At 52.9% G+C, this 21,653-nt stretch overlaps 1 protein-coding gene across 3 annotated transcripts in view; it reads left to right on the top strand.

Moving 5' to 3' along the window:
• The window catches only part of C12H15orf39 (chromosome 12 C15orf39 homolog), a 36,764-nt gene extending 20,461 nt beyond the window's left edge, over positions 1-16,303 (top strand). The window contains exons 3-4 of one of the 3 annotated variants that reach the window (XM_075006640.1): positions 7,274-7,307; positions 13,176-13,315. In XM_075006640.1, the coding sequence (XP_074862741.1) occupies positions 7,274-7,307; positions 13,176-13,179 (38 nt within the window). In that variant the 3' untranslated portion in view covers positions 13,180-13,315. Of the gene's footprint in view, positions 1-7,273; positions 7,310-7,905; positions 7,918-13,175 lie in introns of those variants that run through there. The other 2 variants (XM_075006641.1, XM_075006639.1) reach the window with 2 other exon arrangements.
• Positions 16,304-21,653: the final 5,350 nt, after the last annotated feature.

Below are 21,653 nucleotides of genomic sequence, written 5' to 3'. Positions count from 1 at the left end.
GCTTTTTGGGCATTCTGCAATGGCCAGCTCAGCCCTATATTTGCATCTTGGACGGATGGATGGAAGTGGAACAATATCCAAGAGGTGTAATTTGACACGAGCTGTCGTTAGTTACAGCCTTTGGGCAAGCCGTGCGGCTGTTAGACAAGGTGGATGGCTCTGCGCTGGGTTATGCTCCCACCCTTTGCCGGTTTACCTCCACTGACCCAGAGTTGGGCGTCTCCTGTGATGCTCGGGAATGGGCCCATCCCTTCACATCTGCCCTGCTTGGAATGTCGGGCATTGTGCCGGTATTCCACTGCCAGTCCTGCTTCTGCGTCCGCCCAGGGGCTGTTGTGTCAGAGGCATTGAAGGCATTCAGCCAGTTTTCCCTGCTGGTTCCAAAGTTGCCTGCTGTTTCATGCTAGTTGCCCCAGTTCCTGTATAGAGATATGCAGGTCGAACCTCTCTCGTCGGGCGCCCTCGGGACCTGACCGGTGCCGGACGAGATAATTTGCTGGCTACCAGGAGGTCAGTATCGTCTAGCAGCATTACCAACGCTTCCAGTGCTGACCGGGCTCTGAGAAGACACTGAGGGGTAAATTACAGCTAAATAACAGCCCAGAACACTGAGAGCCTGGACTGGTGGCTGGAAACCAACTTTATGGGACTGCGGGGAACTTGGCCCCACCCATGATAAGTGGTAGTCTGGCTCACTAAAATCGTGCCGGATTATGGATGTTGTCAGCCATGAGAGCTCCGGATTAGAGAGGTTCAACCTGTATGTTGAATTGTGCACGTGCAGCCCGGCCTGTGAAGCTGCTGCATGCCTGGCTTTACCCTCTGCTTTTTCTCTGGCTCCCTTGATATGCCTGAGGAGAACAGTTCTTATGCTGTCAGAAATGTCGTAATGTTCCCAGAATGGTAGGAGATGAAGGCCTGGTGGATGCCTTGTGGGGAGGGAGAGAGATCTCTGCAGTAGAATCTCTCTGGAAAGAAAGACCAAGCCGGCCGCTCGCCCATCCTTGCCACGGAGCTCCACGGACTCTCTCCGGTACTGCAGTCAGAGCTGCCTCTTGGTAGGGTGAATCAGGGCGTCCGCTGCGGGTGCCGGCTTGGGGATGGGAGAGCTCCGGGCTTCGTCGTTCTGGCGTCGTGCAGGGCTCTGGCTCCCTCTCAGGCAGCCGCAGCTTCCGTGGGCGCTCTGGGGCTGAAGCGCACGTGGGGGAGTGAAAAATGGCAGCCCCTTATTAGCACCTCTCTCACCCCAGCACCTCCTGCCCAGCAGCAGGCCCTGCAGCTAGCTCAGCACCTCCCACTCCCTCCCAGCAGCCGCTGCCGGCTGCAGATCAGCCGTTCGTAGGCTGAGGACGTGCTGTGGCGAGGAGCAAGGGAGTCGTGCCTTGGAGGGCGAAACTGCGTGGGAAGAGGCAGGGCGGTGTGGGGCGGGCCCTGGGAGTAGCTGGAAGGGAGCACCTCCTGGCAGACTAGAAACACAGGCTGATTTGTTCCAGGTCCTGCCCCTCCATAGGGGCAGTCCTGGTTGCGGTGTATTGTGGTCAGGACGTAGAGGTGCAGTCCAGCCCAGTGAGGGCTTACCTGGCTCCTGTAGTTCACCATCAGTCCGTCCCCATGCAGGTCACACCCTCAGGGTCTGTACGGTTATATGGCTCTGATCCCAGCAGCCAGTTGACAGCCTCATTCTGGCTTCTCCCAGCCTTGGTTAGGACCATCAGGGTGACCCCAACGCACTCCCGGTCCTGTATTTCCCCCCAGATCACGTGCCCTGAAGTGTCCAGCGCACTCCTGGACAGCTGAGAGAAATAACGAGATTAATTTCTTCCCTTAGAAAACACATCAGCGCTCATTAGCCTAATCAGGGTGAACACACTCGCCCCTTGAAGCCTCTTAGCGACTTGGTTTAAAGTAAGAACAACAATAGGACATAAGTGATACCACGTAATAAGAATGAAGTTTATTTCCAGTTTAAACAAAAGCTAAAACATCTATCTAAAAGTCTGAAACTTAGCAAGATACCAGCTTTCTTCAAGATTCCCATCCTGGCCGAGTTTCTCTCCATCGGGACCTTCCACAAAAGCCCACGGTTCTGGCATCTCTAAAGCAAGTGTCTACCCTTCGTTCTGTGGCTGAAGGGCCTGTCTTACTCAGCTGGCAAGAACGCTGCAGATGCCAAAGATGGCTTCAGCCTTTGCTTATATCTTCCACGGTTCCCGTGACTTTGTTTCAAGGGCCAGGATGACCACCTGTTGGGTTCCTCTGGCCTTCCCATCCCTTTGCTGGTTGCTGCGTAAATGGGCCTTCTGTTTGTTTTTGGTCACCTCTTGCTCAGTCTCGTCGGAGACCAGCCCATAGCTGCTGTGTCCTGCGTATTTTCCCCCCGGCCCCAAGCAGAAAGAAGCTTGTTATGGGCACCAAAATGAGGTGATGTGCAGCACAGCCCTTTCATATTGGTGCAGATAACAAAATCCACGTGTGGGGTCGGTAGGGTGGGAGGGGGCTCAGGCATGGGGCAGAGGGTTGGGGTGGACGATGGTGAGGACTCTGGCTGCGGGTGTGGGTTCTGGAGTGGAGCCAGGGATGAGGTGCTTGTGTTTGGGGAAGAGGGTTGGAGCCTAAGGGCTCCAGCTGGGGGTTCAGGGTGTGGGATGGGGCCGGGTTCAGGAGAGGCTTGGGGTGAAGGAGGGTGCTCCGGGGCTCCTGCAAGGAGAGAGCATTCCTGCAGCTCTCGCTCCTTGCAGCGGCCCTTGGGTTGGTGGAGAGCAGCTCTTCTCCCTACCGGCTGCCCTGGCCCCAGCAGGGACCTCCAGCATGTTTGACTCACCCCATCCCTGGTTGCCACCTCGCCTGCTCAACCTGCTGCGGCCAGGTCAGGTCGGGGACTGGGCCACGCTGCCAAGGCAGGCAGGGCAGCCTGGGTGGTTTGGGTAGTGGTGGGTCGACCGTCCTCGAGCTGCTGCAGATCCCTGCTGTGCACGGCCGCGGGGAGCAATTGCTCGGTGCTGAATAGGCAGCTGTGCGGCCGCTCTGCTCTACAGGCACAGGGAATGTAGGTGACATTCCCTCCCCTCTGGGCAGGCAGGACAACCTCCTATCAATGAGCCGGGCTGATTCCTTGTGTAGGGTCAGTACACACAAGTCATAATGACATTGATCTCCAGTGTGCGGTTAGCTGTGCGAAGAGACCTCACTGGCTACCCTCGTCCATACACTTGTGTCCAGTTTGGGCCCCCCAGTATAAAAAGGGTGTGGATGTGCTGGAGCAGGTTCAGCGGAGGGCAACGAAAATGATGAAGGGGCTGGCGCACAAGACCTAGGAGGAGAGGCTGAGGGATTTGGGCTTGTTTAGTTTGCAGAGGAGAAGGCTGAGGGGTGATTTAATAGGAGCCTTCAACTTCCTGAAGGGGGCTCTAAAGAGGAGGGTGAGAAACTGTTCTCGGAGGTGACAGGTGGCAGAACAAGGAGCTGGTCTGAAGTTACAGAGGGGGAGGTCTAGGTTGGATATGAGGACGAACTGTTTCCCCGGGCGGGTGGTGAAGCGCTGGAATGCGTTGCCTAGAGAGGTGGTGGATTCTCCATCCCTGGAGGTGGCTAGACAAGGTCCTGGCTGGGATGACTTCGCTGGGGTTGATCCTGCTAGAGGCAGGGGGCTGGGCTCGATGACCTCCTGAGGTCCCTTCAGCCCTGGGATTCTGTGATAACACAGAAATAATCCCTAAAATGGCTCGAGTCAGTAAGTCCTTGCATGGTAATCTCTTAGATCTGCCAACTTTCCGATTGACGGAGAACAAACACTCCTGTCGTGCCCCCTTTCCCACCCCTCCTCCGGCCCTGCATCGCTCGCTCAGCTTCACTGTGCTGAAGGCGGGACATGGGAGGCGGGGAGGGCTCTGGGCGCTGGGGTGCGGTTGGGGATGAGGTGTCGGGAGTGCAGGAGGGGGTTCTGGGTGGGCAGGAAGAGCCAAGGGGTTCAGGGTGTGAGAGGGGACTCCAGCAAGGGGGTTGGGGTGCAAGCTCTGGGATTAGGGGAGAGCTCAGGGCTGGAAACCGTGGCATACTATGGATCCCAGGCACTGGGGCAGCCATGTGGCTTCTGGCCAGTGGGAGCTGCGGAGCTGGCACTTGCAGTGGTGGCAGCAGGTGGGAGCTGCCTGGCTATCGGTGCACCTAGTGACTCGAGGGACATGTTGCTGTGCCCTGGGGCAGGCAGGGAGCCCGGTCAGAGTTTGGTGAAAGACCAGATTCCTGACGGCCCATCTCTCCGCTGCTGACAGTAGAGTGCCGTGCTGTCTCTTCCGTCCAGTTTGGCCTCCACCCTCTGTTAGCTTGATGGGTCTCCTTAGGCCATTGTGCAGATCAGTTTTCGTTGATTTCCAAAACACTGGAAGTAGCTCCCTGGTGGGGCAGTCACACCCTTCCGCCTAGGGCCGGCCTGTTTACTGACTCTTCCTGGCACAACTGGTTCACGGAAACGTCAGTCAAATTTTCACTTGTTGCACTAGGAAGTCTCGACCAGCGTGGTGGTAGTTTTCAAATGATAACGGTACCGATGGGTAAAGATGATTACGCCGGCATGCAGGGCACGAATGCCAGGGTGCCTGTGTGTAGCTTAGAGTCCCGTTAACGCCTGCTTCTGGCATTTAGCGCTCTTCATCCCTCTCGGCCCCGTGAAACGGTTCCCTACAAATAAGCTCCATTGGCGTAACCAGGCATTTCATGTTCCTGCTCCCAGCTGCCAGATCCCACGGCAATGGGGAGGCTTGTAGGCAGCCCGTAGCTAGGCCTTTGTTGCAGAGCCGGTGTGAGAATTCCAGTTCAGCGTTTTCTACAGACTAAGAAACTAACCGAACTGTAAAACCAAACAGCCCCTAGAAACGGTGGTTCTGATTCAAACGAAGTAGCTTTCCCTTTTGGAGCCGAGCGGCTATTTAGCATAGGACAGGGCGGGCCAGACAGGGCAGTGGCTTTTGATTTGCTACGGCACCTTCTACTGCTGCGAAGACACGGGTCTGTTGGTGTGATGACAGAGACATACTGTGATCTGGAGGGTGACATCTGAGCCCAGCTCGGGGCGTAAGGAAGTAGCAAACGGCTCCAATTTTTACCTGTAGAAGACTGTGAGAGGTGTTGTCTTGATCTGTCTAGATGTGCTGTACCTGGGTGTGTTCCCTTGATGTGTTTTATCTCTTACGCTCTTGAGTTGGCCCTTAATTGTGAAGGGCCGTGTTCTGTCCCTGGGGGAGGAATACCTCCTGCAGTCGAATGCGTTTCTTTTGTGTACACTGCCCGTAGATGCTGCCCCTATAAGTACATTCTCTGAGCTACTGTCAGGCCCTACATGAACCTGTCAGAGTGGAGACTTGGAATTAAAAACAGCACAAAGGACCCTAAAAGAATCTTGAGCTCAAATTGCTGTGACGGTGACTGACCTGTTTCTTGTGGTGGTTGAAATGTCATGCTAGTCGTTAGGGTCCTGTTCAGCAAAGCAATTAAGCACCTGTTTTTACATGAAGCACGTGTAGCCCATCAACGTGCGGAACTGGGGCTTTGGTCATCTTTGGGTTCGATCGCTCAGAAGGCCGACGGTTTTGCTGCTGTTACTCCTTTGTTCAGTAAATTAAGATATCTTGAGGGTGCCTTTCCTGGCATTAGCTTCCCTTCTCTACCGTCGAAGATGGGGGGGCCCCCCTGCAGAACCTGCTTGCTTGTCCTGGTGACACAGGAGTGCAGTAATTAGACGAGCGCTGCCCCATCGAAGGTCACAGAATCACAGGGCTGGCAGGGACTTCAGGAGGTCATCTAGTCCAGCCCCCTGCTTCAAGCAGGATCAACCCCCACTGACTCATCCCAGCCAGGACCTTGTCCAGCTGGGATTTAAAAACCTCTAGGGATGGAGATTCCACCACCTCTCTAGGCAACGCATTCCAGTGCTTCACCACCCTCCTGGGGAAGTAGTAGGTCCTGGCATTGGGACGAGGCGCTGAGCGCTGTCCATCGCGTTCCCCTAATGGCTGTCCACCATGGAAGAGTCACTGAATGTGTCATTGTCACCAAGGGTTGGTGTTCCTTCTCTGGCAACATTGGCCAGCTTTGGTGGGCAAGAATTTTCAGAGGGCGGGCACTCCATGAATTTTGGTAAGTCGTCTGGGGCCAGCTGTGGGCCCCCAGCAGGGGTGAGGCCTTGGGCAGAAGGGGCCAGGACCGTTGGCTGGAGAGAGAGACTTTGCAACTCAAGACCGCGTGTGGCTCAGAGATGGATAGTGTGTGAGTGGCACGGGCTGGCTACCTAGGTGTGTGACGGGCTATGTGTTCGCTGGCTGCTGCGGGGTAAGTTTCTGCCCTGCCCTGTTGTCTCTCATGCCCCTTGCAGAGATGGGGCGGGGGGTGTGCGCGCGAGAGAGAGGTGGCTGCGGGAGAAATCTTACCAACAGTGCCCTGCCTCTTAGGACAAGCAGCCGTCTCCGACACCACGCCTCAGACTGGAGCAGCTCGGTTGCATGTCTCCCGCTCCCCTGCCCTGCAGAAATGGGGGACACCCTGACTTCAGCGCTCCCCTCCGCACAGCTAGTGGGAGGGTCCTGGGAGTGGCTCAGCTGCAGGACGGAGCCAGGGGTGGGAGAGGGGCAGCTGAACACATGCTACTGGCTGTAAGTAGGCAGGCTCTGCTCATCACTGGGCAGGTTGGATAGAAGTGCTGGTGTCGAGCCTGATCTCCACATGGAAGATGTCGGAGGGATTCTCTGTGAGCCAACGGGGTTGATTTTCCATTGAAAGCCTTAATTGCCACAAATAGGTTGGACTCCCAGCACGTGCCCCCAGAGCCAGCCTAGATTTCTGCAGGGGAGGCGCCTCTTGCCATTTCTGGAGGCCCCTTGTACAGCGAGAATACAATTCCCATTTTATGTGCGATGGACTTGTCATTTTCCCTAGAGCCTGGCCTGGAAGGTTCTGAATTCTTTGGGTTTGGAAGTTTTCCTCGTTCCGTATCAGTCACCACGCAAACCAACCAAGACTATGCCAGGCCCCTTAGGCGCAGTGAAATCCCACTACAGCCTTAGCAACAGGGTGCGCAGGGCTCTGGGTGGTTAGCAGAAAGGCGATCACTCCAGTTGTACCATTTGCACCCTGAAGAAACCAAGCACAGGTCTCTCCTGGGTCCAAATTAGAGACCTTGATGCTACTGTAAATAGATCCAGCTGCCCCTCCCTAGCAGTCTGTGAATAGCGTCCTCTTTGCTGCTGCTTCAGATGATTACCAATAACTTTATTTCTTACAGGTCCAAGTTCACAAGCTGGCCAGCATGCCTCCAAGTAGGTATTTGTTCTTTGTGTGTGTTTTAAATATCTTTAAAGCAATTGAAACCATGAGGTTGGGAGAACACCCCAGTTATTTGTGGGTCACTGCGATGAAGTGGCGCTGGTGTCTGAGCAACCAGCTTTCCATCCCAACACCGGATGGCACAGAATCATAGAATCCCAGGGCTGGAAGGGACCTCAGGAGGTCATCTAGTCCAGCCCCCTGCTTCAAGCAGGACCAACCCCAACTAAGTCATCCCAGCCAGTACCTTGTCCAGCCGGGACTTAAAAACCTCTAGGGACGGAGAATCCACCACCTCTCTCGGTAACGCATTCCAATGCTTCACCACCCTCCTGGGGAAGTAGTTTTTCCTAATATCCAACCAACAGCTCCAACTCTGTAACTTCAGACCATTGCTCCTTGTTCTGCCGTCCCTCACCACTGAGAACAGCCTCTCTCCGTCCTCCTCAGAGCCCCCTTTAAGGAAGTTGAAGGGTGCTATCAAATCGCTCCTCACTGTTCTCTTCTGCAAACTAAATAAGCCCAAATCCCTCAGCCTCGCCTCATAGCTCATGTGCTCCATTCCCCTAATCATTTTCATTGCCGTCCGTTGAACCCGGTGCAATGCGTCCTCATCCTTTCTGTACTGGGGGGGCCCAGAACTGGACGCAATACTCCAGATGTGGTCTCACCAGTGCTGAATGGAGGGGATAATAGCTCCTCTAGATCTGCTGGAAATGCTCCTCCTGATGCACCCCAACGTGTCGTTGGCCTTTTTGGCTACCAGGGTACACTGTTGGCTCATATCCAGCCTCCCAGGTCCTTTTCCATTGCACTGCTACTTAGGCACTCAGTCCCCCACCTGTAACAGTGCTTGGGATTCTTTCCTCCCAAGGGCAGGACTCTGCACTTCCACTTGTCGAACCTCATCAGACTTCTGTTGGCCCAATCCTCCAATTTATCTAGGTCACTCTGGACCCTGTCCCTACCCTCCAAGGTATCTACCTGACCCCCTAGCTTAGTGTCGTGTGCAAATTTGCTGAGGGTGCAATCCATCCCCTCATCCAGGTCATCAATAAAGATGTTGGATAGCACTGGCCCTAGAACTGATCCTTGGGGCACTCCACTTGAAACCAACCGTCAGCCAGACACTGAGCCATTGACCACTACCCAGTGGGCCCCTCCATCAATCCAGTTGTCTCTCCATGGCATATTACCATCTGTCCTTGCGTTTGCAACTGTCTGGGGTCGATGAGAGGGAATGACCATCCTGGAGCACGTTGGAAAACTGGAATAATTCTTGACAATGTAACTCCTGCCTAGTCCTCCTCTCAATGTGTCCTTAAAAATCCCATTCAGAATAAATCCCTTCTGAAGGAGCTTAAGGGAATTAGTGCCCAAATCCTTTAGGGTCCTTGGAAAATCCTGCCCAAAATAATCAGACGCTACTTGGTCATTAGATGCATTGCAGCTTTGAACCCTACGAAGAGAACGTGGGTTATCTTTGCTAATTTCCTTTACAACTCGCTTAATCTAGAGTAGATTTAGACTCTACGAGTAATTATCATAAAGGGCTCGTTCTTAAATTTGGAGGATGCGTTTAGGGAGGTCCCGGGAAGGTGAGACTTAGAACATAAGAACGGCCATACTGGGTCAGACCAAAGGTCCATCCAGCCCAGCATCCCATCTGTTGACGGTGGCCAATGCCAGGTGCCCCAGAGAAGGAGAACAGAAGACAATGATCAAGTGATTTATCTCCTGCCATCCATCTCCTGCCCTTGTTCTGAAGGCTAGGGCACCATACTTTATCCCTGGCTAATAGCCATTTATGGACCTAACCTGCAAAAATTTATCAAGCTCTTTTTTAAACCCTAATAGAGTCCTGGCCTTCACAGCCTCCTCCGGCAAGGAGTTCCACAGGTTGACTGTGCGCTGTGTGAAGAAAAATTTCCTTTTATTAGTTTTGAACCTACTACCCATCAATTTCATTTGGTGTCCCCTAGTTCTTGTATTATGGGAAAAGGTAAATAATTTTTCTATATTCACTTTCTCCACACCATTCATGACTTTATATACCTCTATCATATCGCCCCTCAATCGCCTCTTTTCCAAACTGAAAAGTCCCAATCTCTCTAGCCTCTCCCCATATGGGACCCGTTCCAAGCCCCTAATCATCTTAGCCACCCTTTTCTGAACCTTTTCTAATGCCAATATATCTTTTTTGAGGTGAGGAGACCACATCTGCACTTGGGTCTGTACTCCTCAATATTTTCAGTTGCAACAGAAGTGACGGAGTGGAGGCTGTGCTTACAAAATTTGCCACCCACGCCACGCTGGGAGGGGAGGGTTTGCTAGCACTTTGGAGACAGGATTAGGAGCCAGAAAAGTCTGGGACAAATTGAAGAATTGGTCTGTAATCAACAGGCTGAAACGTAAGGAAGATGGGTGGAAAGTACAAGGCTGCGGCCAGTTCTACACGAGACAGTAAAGTCGTTGTAGATACCATTAATAGCTATGGCAATTAGGGAGCTAGAATTGACTTAGCTATACTGGACTTACCTGGCCGTCCTCAAGGGAGGTTGATAGGAGTGTTTCGGAGTTTCTCCTGTTGACGTCCCTTGTTCCTCGCAATATTGAGGTGTACAGGGGCTGACAGGCAACTCCCGATAGTTTGATTTCATACGTCCCTACCGGGTGCATGAAATCGAACCCTGGAAGATTGGTCCTGAAAACGCCAATGTGTAGTGTAGACGTACCCATAAAAAGGAAAAAGAAAATAAAGTGGGAACTAGCTGGCTAGACAGTTGTATGGCTGACGAGGTGATGTGGGTGTTACAAGAGCTCTTAAATTGAAAGAGTCGTAGAATCCCAGGGCTGGAAGGGACCTCAGGAGGTCATCTAGTCCAGCCCCCTGTTTCGAGCAGGATCATCCCCCACTAAGTCATCCCAGCCAGGACCTTGTCATGCTTGGACTTAAAAACCTCAAGGGACGGAGATTCCACCACCTCTCTGGGCAACGCATTGCAATACCTCACCACCCTCTTCAGCTTCAGACCATTACCCCTTGTTCTGCCATCTGACACCACTGAGAACAGTTTCTCACCCTCTTTTTTAGCGCTCTCCTTCAGGCAGTTGAAGGCTGCTATTAAATCACCCCTCAGCCTTCTCCTCTGTAAACTAAACAAGCCCAAATCCCTCAGCCTCTCCTCATCAGTCTTGTGCTCCAGCCCCTTAATCATTTTTGTTGCCCTCCGCTGAACCTGCTCCAGCGCATCCACATCCTTTTTATACGGGGAGGCCCGAAACTGGACACAATGTTCCAGATGTGGCCTCACCAGTGCCGAATAGAGGGGAACAACCACTTCTCTAGATCAACAGTGTGGTGACAGTTAAAAAGGCAATTGTCATTCTAGGGTGAATGAAGAGTGGGGTATGTGAGACGCAGGAGGTAATTGTTTCACTTTACCCTGGACTGCTGAGGTCTCAGCTGAAATATCGTGTCTGTATGGGGGGCACCACACTTTGAAAAAGACACAAGCAAATTAGAGTGCAGAGGAGAGCAACAAAAATTCTTTGAGGTGCGGAGAACATACCCTGTGAGCAAACCCCTTTGTTTTCAGTTTAAACTGATTTTTTTTCCCCGGGGGGAAAAAAAAATCCTGGGTTTTACTAGAAGTGTTTTTCCCAACTGTCACCCTGGTGTTTATCCTTCAAGTATGTAAAGCATGACTTGTTTTATTAGGAAAATACAAGACCTTGCAGGAAATATGTGTGTGATAACACGTTATTTTGTGCGTAAAGGCAAAGCTGCCTGGTGAAGCAAGGCTTTGTATTCATTTAGCAGATACACACAATAAACAAATAGGCACGTATGCAAACTTTGAAGCAAGGCCGCAGCTGAACATACCGAGGGATCTCTGGCCCACCATGTGCACATTTCAAGCTGCTAGCAGATAACGGTTTAAAAACCCGATCCTCTGAAATTGCAAAGAAGCGAAAACCTGCATGTGCATGTGTCTCAAAACACAAGGAGGCATTTGAAAGTTTTAAAAACACCAAAACCAAGAAAAGAATGAAGTTGAGTGTCACTTCAAATCACATGGCCCAATGGTGATTGTAAATAGTTACAATCAAACGGGCCTAAGTCTGCAACAGTAAACTGTTTATTCCAATGAAAAGTTTTACCTGGGGATTTGAGATGTATTGTTCTCTTAAAATCAGAGGTTGTACAGGTGGAACTTCTCTAATCTGGCAGTCTCTGGTCCAGTAACAGCTGTAGTCTGGCATGATTTTAGTTGGCCAGTTTCCCATGGTCCCATAAACTTTGGTGACAGCCACAGGTCCTGGCTCTGTGTTCTGTGTGGTTGTTTGGGTCTGATTTACATCTAAATGTCTTCCAAGCACCAGTAAGCCATGGACGTGTCACTATTGCTGCTAGGCAATGTTGACCTCCCACGGTTCAGCAAATTCTCTGGTTCGGCACCAGTCAGGTCCCGAGGGGGCTGGATTGGGGAGGTTGTATTGTGTTTTAAGCTCTGTTTTTAGCTCCACATTGAATTCTGTCCATCACAGTATTAATCTGCTGCATAGTTTTTCTCCTTTGCTTCTTGTCCACCAAAATAAACTCCAATATTTACCCAGAAGGCATGATAAATAGTTTTCACTTGTTGCAATAAATACCGATAAATTCCTGGGAAAAGTTAAATACAATAAAAACAGAAAAGGAAGGGCCCTACCTCCCAGAAGAAGAAAGATGGGTCATGGTTGGTCTAGAGAAGAGAACACTAGGGGAACTGGTAAGTCTCACTTTTCAATAGGATGGCAATCAACTGGTTTCCGTGATTGACCAGAAGTGGTCGGCTTAGTTTGCCTCAAAGGAAACTTAGGTTGGCTAGCAGAGGAATAACTTCTCTAACTGTAAAAATTACTAAGCATTGGACTAATTTACAGATGGAGGTTGTGGAATCCCAAACGCTGGAAGGTTTTAAGAACAGATTAGACGAACAAGGGCGGTCAAAGTGTCTGGGTTCCCTCTAATTTTTTCCATCCCTGAGGGGTGACCCCTGAATCGCCGCTGGACGGCTGCCCGAGCGCCCCGCTTACGGGCACCACTGCAAGGTGTCCTTACCCCTGCCTCGGTGTGGGCAAAAGGACTTGATGACCTCTCGAGGGCTCTTCCAGCCCCACGTTTCTGTGATATCATAGATCAGATCTCAGCTTCCATTTCCTGGTGCTCTTGGGAAAAGCAGGGGCTAGAACAGGGAGCAGTGCAGAGGTGGCTTCCTATCCAAGCGAGGAATGTTCCTCTGGGCTTTTAACTCGATGGGACGAGCCTGAGAACGACTGAGAAGCTGGTCTTGCTTAACCCACGTGGGGCTGGGCAGGTGCAGGAACCAGCAAAACCCAAGTTTTGGCATCAGCACATCATGGCCATGATCATTATAATCTGGAGGTAGCACTTCCGTGGCCACCATTTAAAACCCATGGCAGAGCCTCCACTGGTGGGATGGATTCACATTTCCCATCCCCGTGTTCGGGTGGCGGGCAACCACAGGGCAAGGATCTGCTGTCTTCTCCCTGCTCAGTGTGACGGAGCTCTCCTAGGCACTGCGGTGAGAGGAACACTGCAGGGAGGGCTCCGTCTCTGCAGTGGGAGCCTTGCCAGGCTCTCTCTGCAGTCACTGTAAGGGAGCACCATAGAAGTGGGAGATGGAGCCCACTGGGCTTTGGCTAGTAGACTAGGGTTGAAATTCTATGCTGTGCCTATGGCTTCAATTACCGCAGCTGTTGCCTTTGCGCTCTCCATGAGTTGCGTGGGGAGCTGTTTGTTAAGCAGGTGAAGGCGCTAACTTGACTGACTGTGCCCTCTCTTCCTCACCTAGGTGAACCCGGTGCAGGGACTGCGAGAGAGGACCGCAAAGCGGTCGCAGCGGATGACGAGAGGAAGAAGAAAGGAGGCCCCATGGCGGCAACGGCCAGAACGCCGGCCAGCTTGTCGAAGGGGAAGCGCAGGAGAAGGAAGCTTCTGACCTCGTCTAAGCAGAGGCCTCTTTTCCAGGAGGGGACTGCTGCCAGGGATCCTGAGCAAACCCAGCTGCTTGATGAGAAGCCTCAGGAAAGCTGCTCCCCACCTGATGATGGGGACTCTTTGCTCAAGGATGGGGGAGAGTCTTCTCAAGCTGTTCCCAGCTCTTTGGATGCAAAGCCAAGTAGACACCAGCTGCCTTGTAATGCCAAGAGGCAGCTGCTCCAAAGCCGCAGATCCTGTAGGGATCTTCAGCCGAAGCTGACCAGGAAGGCGTCCAGGAAGACCAGGAGCACATCAAGGGTCCTTCATCTCCGAAACTCCATGGTCCAGATCAGATTCCAGAGGGTCCTTCGGGGAGCTCAGAGGACGCCTCTCCGTGGCTCTAGGGGGATACAAGGGAGGGACCCAGCTTCACGGAGAGGCTGCCCCCGCCTCAGCAAGACCTTCCGGCACGAGGCACAGAGTGCGACTTCCCCCTCCGGGTACCCAGAATTGGTGGGCAAGCGGATCAGACACCTGTATGAGGAGACCGACAAGACGGAAGCCTGGTACCAGGGGGTGGTGCTGAGGATCCACAAGCGCCACAAGGACCCCCTCAAGATGGTGTACGAGGTGAAGTACGACAGCGAGCCCGAGTGGCAGTACTATCTGGAGATCCTGCAGGACTACAAGAGAGGCTGGCTGAAAGTGGTTGAGTGAGAGTGGGCCTTGGCCCGCCCTGTGGCTCACAGTGCTAGCATGAAGAGCTCTGGGCCTTGTTTATTGTCTTCCCCGCCGTGGTCCGCTCTCCGTCAGTGGACTAACCGCCCCCAGTGTGGATGGAGAGAAACGCCTCGTGACTAGATGCGCTCCTTCCTTCCGCCTCATCCTGCACCCCTGTGCCCCTAAACGGACCCCCAAAGCACCGCTGTGCCTTGTGTCCGTAGCAGGAAGTCTGGGAGATTAACGCCCCGTGGAAGGCCACCGTGTGTCGGTTCAGTGGAAGAGGAAGGCTGGCCTACTGTTCGCACCTGTTCAAAGTAATTATTTCCCTCTGGCTGCCCATCCTCCCCTACACCAGAGCGGCCTGTGGGCATCCCTCACCGGCAAAAGCCGTCACCTTCCTGGAAGCTGGGCTCTCACATGGAGGCCACTTCCTGCGTTCAAAGAGGACAGGCCCGCTGCTTGCACACCCCCAGCAGCCTAGGGAGGGAAGCACCCCAAACACAGGGAGCTCAGGAGGGCAGCAGAGAAGGGATGTCGCTCTGTTCTTCCGCTAGGCATCTTTTTCTTGTCATCTGCTTCACTCCCTGCTTGCGGCTGTCAGGTCGTCTCTCTCTTTACGCTGCCTCACGGCCACGCTCGTAGAATGTATTTCTGCTCTTTCATGCTCACCCCACTGACGGTGGGCGCAGGTTGCTGTTCAGAATACACCCTGAGAGAGAGCCCCTGGGGTTGGTTTGATTTTGCACCAGATCTAAACAGATGCTGAAACTAGTGCTGGTTCCCAACACACACAGCTTATTTTAATATTCTGTTAGCGGGTTGTGAAAGGTGCATTTTCGGTAGAGCTGGGACCTCTACAAGAGGCAGAGCTAACAGCCCCGTTGCTTGAGCCAGCTTGCTGACGGGAACCTTTTAAGAACAATGCGGAGCATGGATTGGCTGGGACAGAGGCAGTAGCTGCTCTGTTTTCCATTGCTGAGCTTGTAAACCTTTTACCTTTTGGCCAAGCCTGGTTCATCTGCTTTGTAGAAGTAGCCTTTATTAATGGGCCTGCACTTTGTGCCGCAGCAGGAACAACCACCAACCACCAGAGAGCTGCTCTGCGAACTACCAACTACATCTTCACTCAAACACTCTGGCTACTTTTCCTTCTTCCTCCTCCTTTCTAGGTAATCTATCCATGAACTAGCTTCTTGCTTTCATATCCTGTTCTTTTTACTCATGAAGGGCCGCAGAGATTATACCAAATACTGAGTTTATGACTCCCACAGTTACAGAACTGACTTCGTTCTTTTATGTGAAATCTTTTTAAAAACGTTACAAACTTGCCTTTGTAAGGAGCTGCTGCCTTGCGGTTTTTGTTTGTTTGTCTTTATTTAAAGCTTTGGCTTCCCCTGTTAACTTCATTGGATCAAGGTGGACTGAGATAGCGTTGCCTGTCGGAAGCTCAGTTCCTGGGTCATAGTGGAAAGACGTTCTGAGTGGGTTATAAAGACTGGTTTAAAAAACCAAAACTGATTGCAATACAGGTTTTTGGACGTTCTCTCCAGGGTGTCTTCCAAGGAGCTCTTAGGGAATGCACATGCTGCTGAAGATCCTTTATGCTTGACGAGGAAGTGGCAACTCTCATAATGGGACCATAACATGAGGGTCAGACGGAGGAGAGGGACCTCAGACACGTCTTCAAAAGAGCAATCGTTTCACTTCCTATCACACTGTAATGATTTTCCACACAGCAGTGAAGTCTCCCCGGCCTCGGCTGAACTGATTGGCTAAGAACTGACACAGCTATGTTCCACCAGGCAACCCATCAGGGCTGACTGTTGCATGGTAGAGAATTAAGAGCAGAGGCCTTGGGAGATGCTACACACAGATGTTTTCAGCTGGTCCGGGGAGCCGAGGAACAAGTTAAGAGGTTGTTGGGTTTTTTTCCCCCTCCACTACAGGGAAGTATTTATTTTAAACCGACTGAACTAAAACCAGTGGACCGTTCTTTCCGAAACGGTGTGTTTCTTGCTTCTGGAGGTAGCTACTGCCTTAAGTACCATTTTATTTTAAAAACTTTTGTACCGAGGAGGCCTGTGACCTCTTGCCACGTGCAGTCTGTGAGTAGCATTGTGAAGCAAGTCGGAGACAGTGTTTGTAAATAGTGTAATTTTTTTTTTTTTTTGTATAGAGTTGAAGTGGGAGAAAGCCCTTCACTTTATTTAATATTTTGTAAGAAAACCGCCTTGAGAGGCGCCTCACCCTGATTAAAGCATTTGGTTTGTTTCTGAATGCTCTGGATTTCTCATTATCCGGGTTGCTGTAACAGCACTTAACCCAACCTGTCATCGGTCCTGTTGGTACCCAAAGGAAGCCACGTTCCTTGGGTCAAAGCGTCCGCAATCCTAATCAACGCGAGTGGGAGGGGAAGCAGAATCGGAGAGAGGAAACATCTCACCAAAACTCTCTGGCGACAGTTACACCACCAAGGTATTTCGAAATGACGCAGCTACGCACGAAATGCATCTCGAAATAGCTCCCCGCTGTTTCAAACTAGCATTTCCAGACGCAGCCCGCTGTTTCGAAGTAGTGCCATTGGCCGCCATTTTGACTAACTTCAAAGTAGCGCTATCCTGTGTCTTCATAGCGCCCATTTCGAAAGAGGCGTTATTCCTCCTGACGTGAGGGTTACCGGTTTAGAAACAACTCGCCCGCTGTTTGAAATAGCGGGTGCGCAGCGCAGATGCGAGCGAAGTTATTTCGAAATAAAACAGCTGGGGTCGCAAAATGACCGTGGTGTAGACATCACCTCAGCGGCGGTAACCGGGTGTGACAGGGTGCCTCCTGCAGGTCACGGGGGATTTAGCTCGCCCAGCCGCCAGAGCGCCCCCTTCTGGCCGGTGTCCCCTCTGCTGCTGTTTGTCAGTTTGTTCTCCACCATTTATCAGGACCCGCACCCCTCCCTGACCATGGAGCCCTTCTCTCTGGATTCTGCCCTATTGCAGTGCTCTGTTTTCTGGGGTCCTGCCCCCCCCCGGGACCCTGAACCCCTATACCCACCTTGCCTCAGTGACTGACTGCAGTCATCTAGTCCCTTACTTCAGGGGCAGACTGCAGTCTGAAGTGGCCGCTCGTCTTTGGCAAGGGGTTGGACCGGCTGCCCTGGCAACTGCAGGCCTTGTCTTAACGCCTGCAGCCTGGAGCTTGCCTGCCCAGAGCTCCCCTGGCTCACCCTGCCTTTCCCCAGCCCTGCTCCGTCCCTGGTACCCCACTCTAGCAGGCAGCTAGGTCCCTCTGCCTCCAGTGCTGGGGCAGGAATGGGCGCTCAGCCCGGCCAGCCATCTCTTTTATCCACAGGCCTTACTCCCCTTTCTATACCAGTGCAGGGTAACTGCCCTGTCCCAGTGACAAAGCCAGAAATGATACCCACATCCGCAGAAACCCAGGGGATTAGACTATGTGGCATAAACTAAATCCTGTTTGCTTCCTGGCCCCAAACCTGCATCTGATATTTGTCTCTTGCATACACAGACCAAGCTGCCCTTGGAGTTTTATCCTGCTTCTGCTGTTCTCTAACTGCAGTGAGAGCAGGAGAAGACCTGGCTGTCCTGGTCTAGGTTGATGGGGTCTTATATTTGTGTATTAAGCTTGGGATGAGGACAGCCCCTACGCAGCTGGGTAAAGGGAGCTGCATCATCTGCCTGGAGCCCCCTAGAACGTGCAGCACCGAGTTGGGCTCCTGGTCTTTCTCTCACAGCTGAATAAAGAGGTGGCTCTTGTCTGAATTTTTCTGTTCTCTGTGGAATAGGCCAATGAAGACGCGGAGCAGACCCGCTTCCCTGCATGCATCCATTTTCGTCTCCAGGGCGAGGCTATGCCCTACTCCTTTTCTTCCTTCGGGGAAGAGGCACACACGTGCCTGCTTGCCCCTGCGCGTAGCAGCTGCGCTCCTCCACGTTGCCCTCCAGCACTCAAGACTTCCTGGACGGGGTTGGAGGAAAGTAGTAGCCCTGTATTCTCTGGACACGGTGTGGCTGGAAGCAAGGATAAAAGAGCCACTTTTAAGGGCTTGTTGACCCACACTATTAAACCCCAGTGAGCTGGCCAGGGCCCCCTACCTTTTCTAGCCTGCTGTCGTTACCCACCCGACTGACAAGCGATACCGGTTCGGAAGTGTACCTGGTGGCAGTCCTGTTTCGAGGAGGGCTGCATCAAAGCACTGACAAGCTGTTATGGGGCACTGACGCCATCCCACACCAAAGGCAAAGGGGGCAGTGATGGGCTAAGAGGGAAGGTTCTGTGGTGGATCGATAACCAGGTGAAGGCAGGAAACAAAGGTCTGGTTTACCCTACAGAATTAGGCTGATATAAGGCATCTTACGTTGACCTACCTCTATAAGCATCTACGTTAAAATACAGCTCCCTCTGATGTAACTAGCGCACAGCACCAGTTTAACTGCGAAAGGTGTAATGTTTAAATGGATGCAGTTAGGTTGATACAATAGTAGTGTAAATAGTGGGTTGGTGGTGGTGACTGTTGCTGGCTTTTGAGGAAACCGTCGCACAACACAGGACCGGCCTGTGGAACTTCCGGCCTTCACAGCATCCCCTGCCCAGAAGTATAACTGGGTTCAAAAATGATTTAGATCAGTCCCTGGAGGATAGGTCCACCAGCAGGGAGATGAGAACCCGTGCTCGGGGTGTCCCTGAACCTCCAGCTGCCAGAGGTAGGGACCAGGCGGTGGGGGATGGATCCGTGCATTAATCGTACTGTTCTTGGTCTTCCCAGGGTGGCAAAGTGAGGAGTTTTGTAATGTTTTACATCAACGGTTGGCGTGTGCCTCTTTCTCCCCGTTTGCGGCATGTTTGATGAGGCAGTGAAAGAGGCTTGCTGCTGCAGAGGACCCGGTGTGACCTCACCTAGCAGCCAGTTCCAGCCAGAGGGGAGCAAAGGGCTGAGGGGCAAGGGCTCTATCCACCTGTTTACCTGCGAAAGAAGGCAAAGGACAGGGAGGAGCTGTAAGGAGGGGGCTTCTGGACCGGGGAGGGACACTAGCCAGAACCCACCGGACTGCAGGAGAGACAAGTGCTGTACTGAGGGACCGAGCCTGAAGGCCTTGAGAGTTGCTAGGTTGTGTTCAGATGTTCAGTCAGCCCTGCTGTTTGACACTGGTCGAGAGGCCCTCTGGTCTACAAAACAGGAGTATGTTGTTCCTGCTTTGAGGCCCTGGAGCGTTCAGAGCCAACAGGCTACCTGAGGGAGCCCTTGATGAGAGAGGCACGCTAAAGGCTCAGAGAGGTGTGGTCCTAGGAGTCACAGGGGCTTAACCCATGAGAGAGAGAGCGAGCGTAGACCCCTAAGAAGAGCTGTCACGGTAAAGGGGGTTGCGCCCAAGGACAGCATGGGGGAGCCAACCACGGGCATGACCTGCGAGTCCATATACATCCTTGGTACGCCCACATCTTGAACGCTGCCTACAGACGTGGGCGCCTCATCTTGCAAAGATACCTTGGCATTGGAAAAAGTTCAGAAAAGGGCAACAAAAATTATGAGGGGTTTAGAAGAGCTGCCTCCGGAGCAGAGCGTGAAAAGGCGGAGGCGTCTGAGCGGAGAGAAGCGAAGGGGAAGCGGGGAGGTGACGGACGTCTATAAAATCATGACTGGTGTTGAGAAAAAATAAATAAGGAAAAGTTAGTTACTTGCTCCTGTAACACAACTAGGAGTCACCAAACGAAACTCACAGGTAGCATATTTGAAACAAACGGAAAATTTCTTCCCACGACGAACCGTCAACTTGTGAACTCCTTTAGCAGAGGGTGTTGTGAAGGCCAGAACTTTAACAGGGTTCAACCTCAGGACTAGGTCCATCACCCCCCCCGCCCCGCGCACACCCCCCAGCATGTGGGGCTCTGGCTTCAACCTGCACCCCCTGGAGGGCTCAACCCCCACCCCAGCCCCCTGCTGCTTGGGTCCAACATACACAGACCAAGCTGCCCTTGGAGTTTTATCCTGCTTCTGCTGTTCTCTAACTGCAGTGAGAGCAGGAGAAGACCTGGCTGTCCTGGTCTAGGTTGATTGGGTCTTATATTTGTGTATTAAGCTTGGGATGAGGACAGCCCCTACGCAGCTGGGTAAAGGGAGCTGCATCATCTGCCTGGAGCCCCCTAGAACGTGCAGCACCGAGTTGGGCTCCTGGTCTTTCTCTCACAGCTGAATAAAGAGATGGGTTCCTTCCTTGCTTCCCACCGCACCGTGTCCAGAGAACACAGGGCTGCTGCTTTCCTCCAACCCCGTCCAGGAAGTCTTGAGTGCTGGAGGGCAACGTGGAGGAGCGCAGCTGCTACGCGCAGGGGCAGGCAGGCACGTGTGTGCCTCTCTCCCCCGGAGGAAGAAAAGGAGTAGGGCATAGCCTCGCCCTGGAGACGAAAATGGATGCATGCAGGGAAGCGGGTCTGCTCCCCGTCTTCATTGGCCTATTCCACAGAGAACAGAAGAATTCAGACAAGAGGCTCAACTGCACCCTCCCACCGGCCCCCAGCAGCCCTAACGCACCCCAGGCTTCGCCCCTCTGCCTCCTCCCAGGGCCCCAAGCCACCTCCCTCCCCCATGCTGCTTGTGTCGGGTATTTTTGTGGAGGACATCTGGCAACTCCAGGAGAACTTAGCATGATTTAGTCATCTTAGTGCTACTGCTCAGGGGTGGGCAACCAAGAAAAGTGGGGTTCCACCTGCAGCCCCCCCATACGCCCTCCTCCTCGTCGCTTCTCATGCACCAGAGCCCCACACCACCCCACTCCTACCCCGCCCCCCCAGCACCGTTGGAGCAGGCCAATCCCGGCCCCCTCCCTCCCAGAGGCAGAAGGCTGAGAACAGCTGATTTGTAGTGTTCCAGCTCTGGCAGTGCGGGGAATGGAGTCCGAATCAGGTGGCGTGTGGCGCTCGGAAAGTGCTGCCAGGGAGCGGGGTCAGGGAGTGGGGGGGCTCTGGTGCCTGAGTGTGTGAGAGGCCCGTGGGGGCGGGAGGCAGCCTGAGGTCTGCCGGAGGAGCCCCAGGGGGCTGTGTGCATTCCCCAAGTTGCCCACCATTAATCCACTCCAACATTTATATTCCTCCCTCCCCCCTAGTTTTAGCCCCTTCATGAGAGCTGCTGTTTGTCTGCTTTTGGAGTGTGCCTATCTGGCCGGTGCGCCCCTTATTCGGTTCTGGTCAGGCCCAAAGTCTTTGCCCCGCTTCGTCTGCAGCGCTGGGCTTACGGGATGGCAACGTCAACTGGAAATCAGTTGTTTTTATTCTGGCATTACTCCTTGTTGGAGAACGACCCCCTCACCCCGGTCCCAAGCCACTCCCCTCATGCCACTCAGCCTTGACCCATCCTATGGGAATTGGACCTGTGCCTACCTCTGCCACAATGCCTTGTTTTATAGCTCAGGACTCCCCTAAGCCCCCCTGTTGGCTCTAACACAGGTTAGTCCAGGCCCCAATCACTGGAGGTCAGGATGCTGGTGCACCCAGGAAGCGCAGCTGTTTTGGAGGGTAACAAAATTCCCCACTGCAATAACTTCAAAACCAGTGGGACTTCAGAGGAGGCCCTAGGCAGAGTGAATGTTAAGGTTGTTCCTGTCCCTAAACTGAAGAGGAAAAA

Source organism: Carettochelys insculpta, chromosome 12 (genome assembly GCF_033958435.1).
Source record: "Carettochelys insculpta isolate YL-2023 chromosome 12, ASM3395843v1, whole genome shotgun sequence".
Classification (NCBI taxonomy): Eukaryota; Metazoa; Chordata; order Testudines; family Carettochelyidae; genus Carettochelys; species Carettochelys insculpta.
The sequence above is the reverse complement of the archived record's forward strand: the minus strand, read 5'-3'. Positions and strand labels throughout refer to the sequence as shown.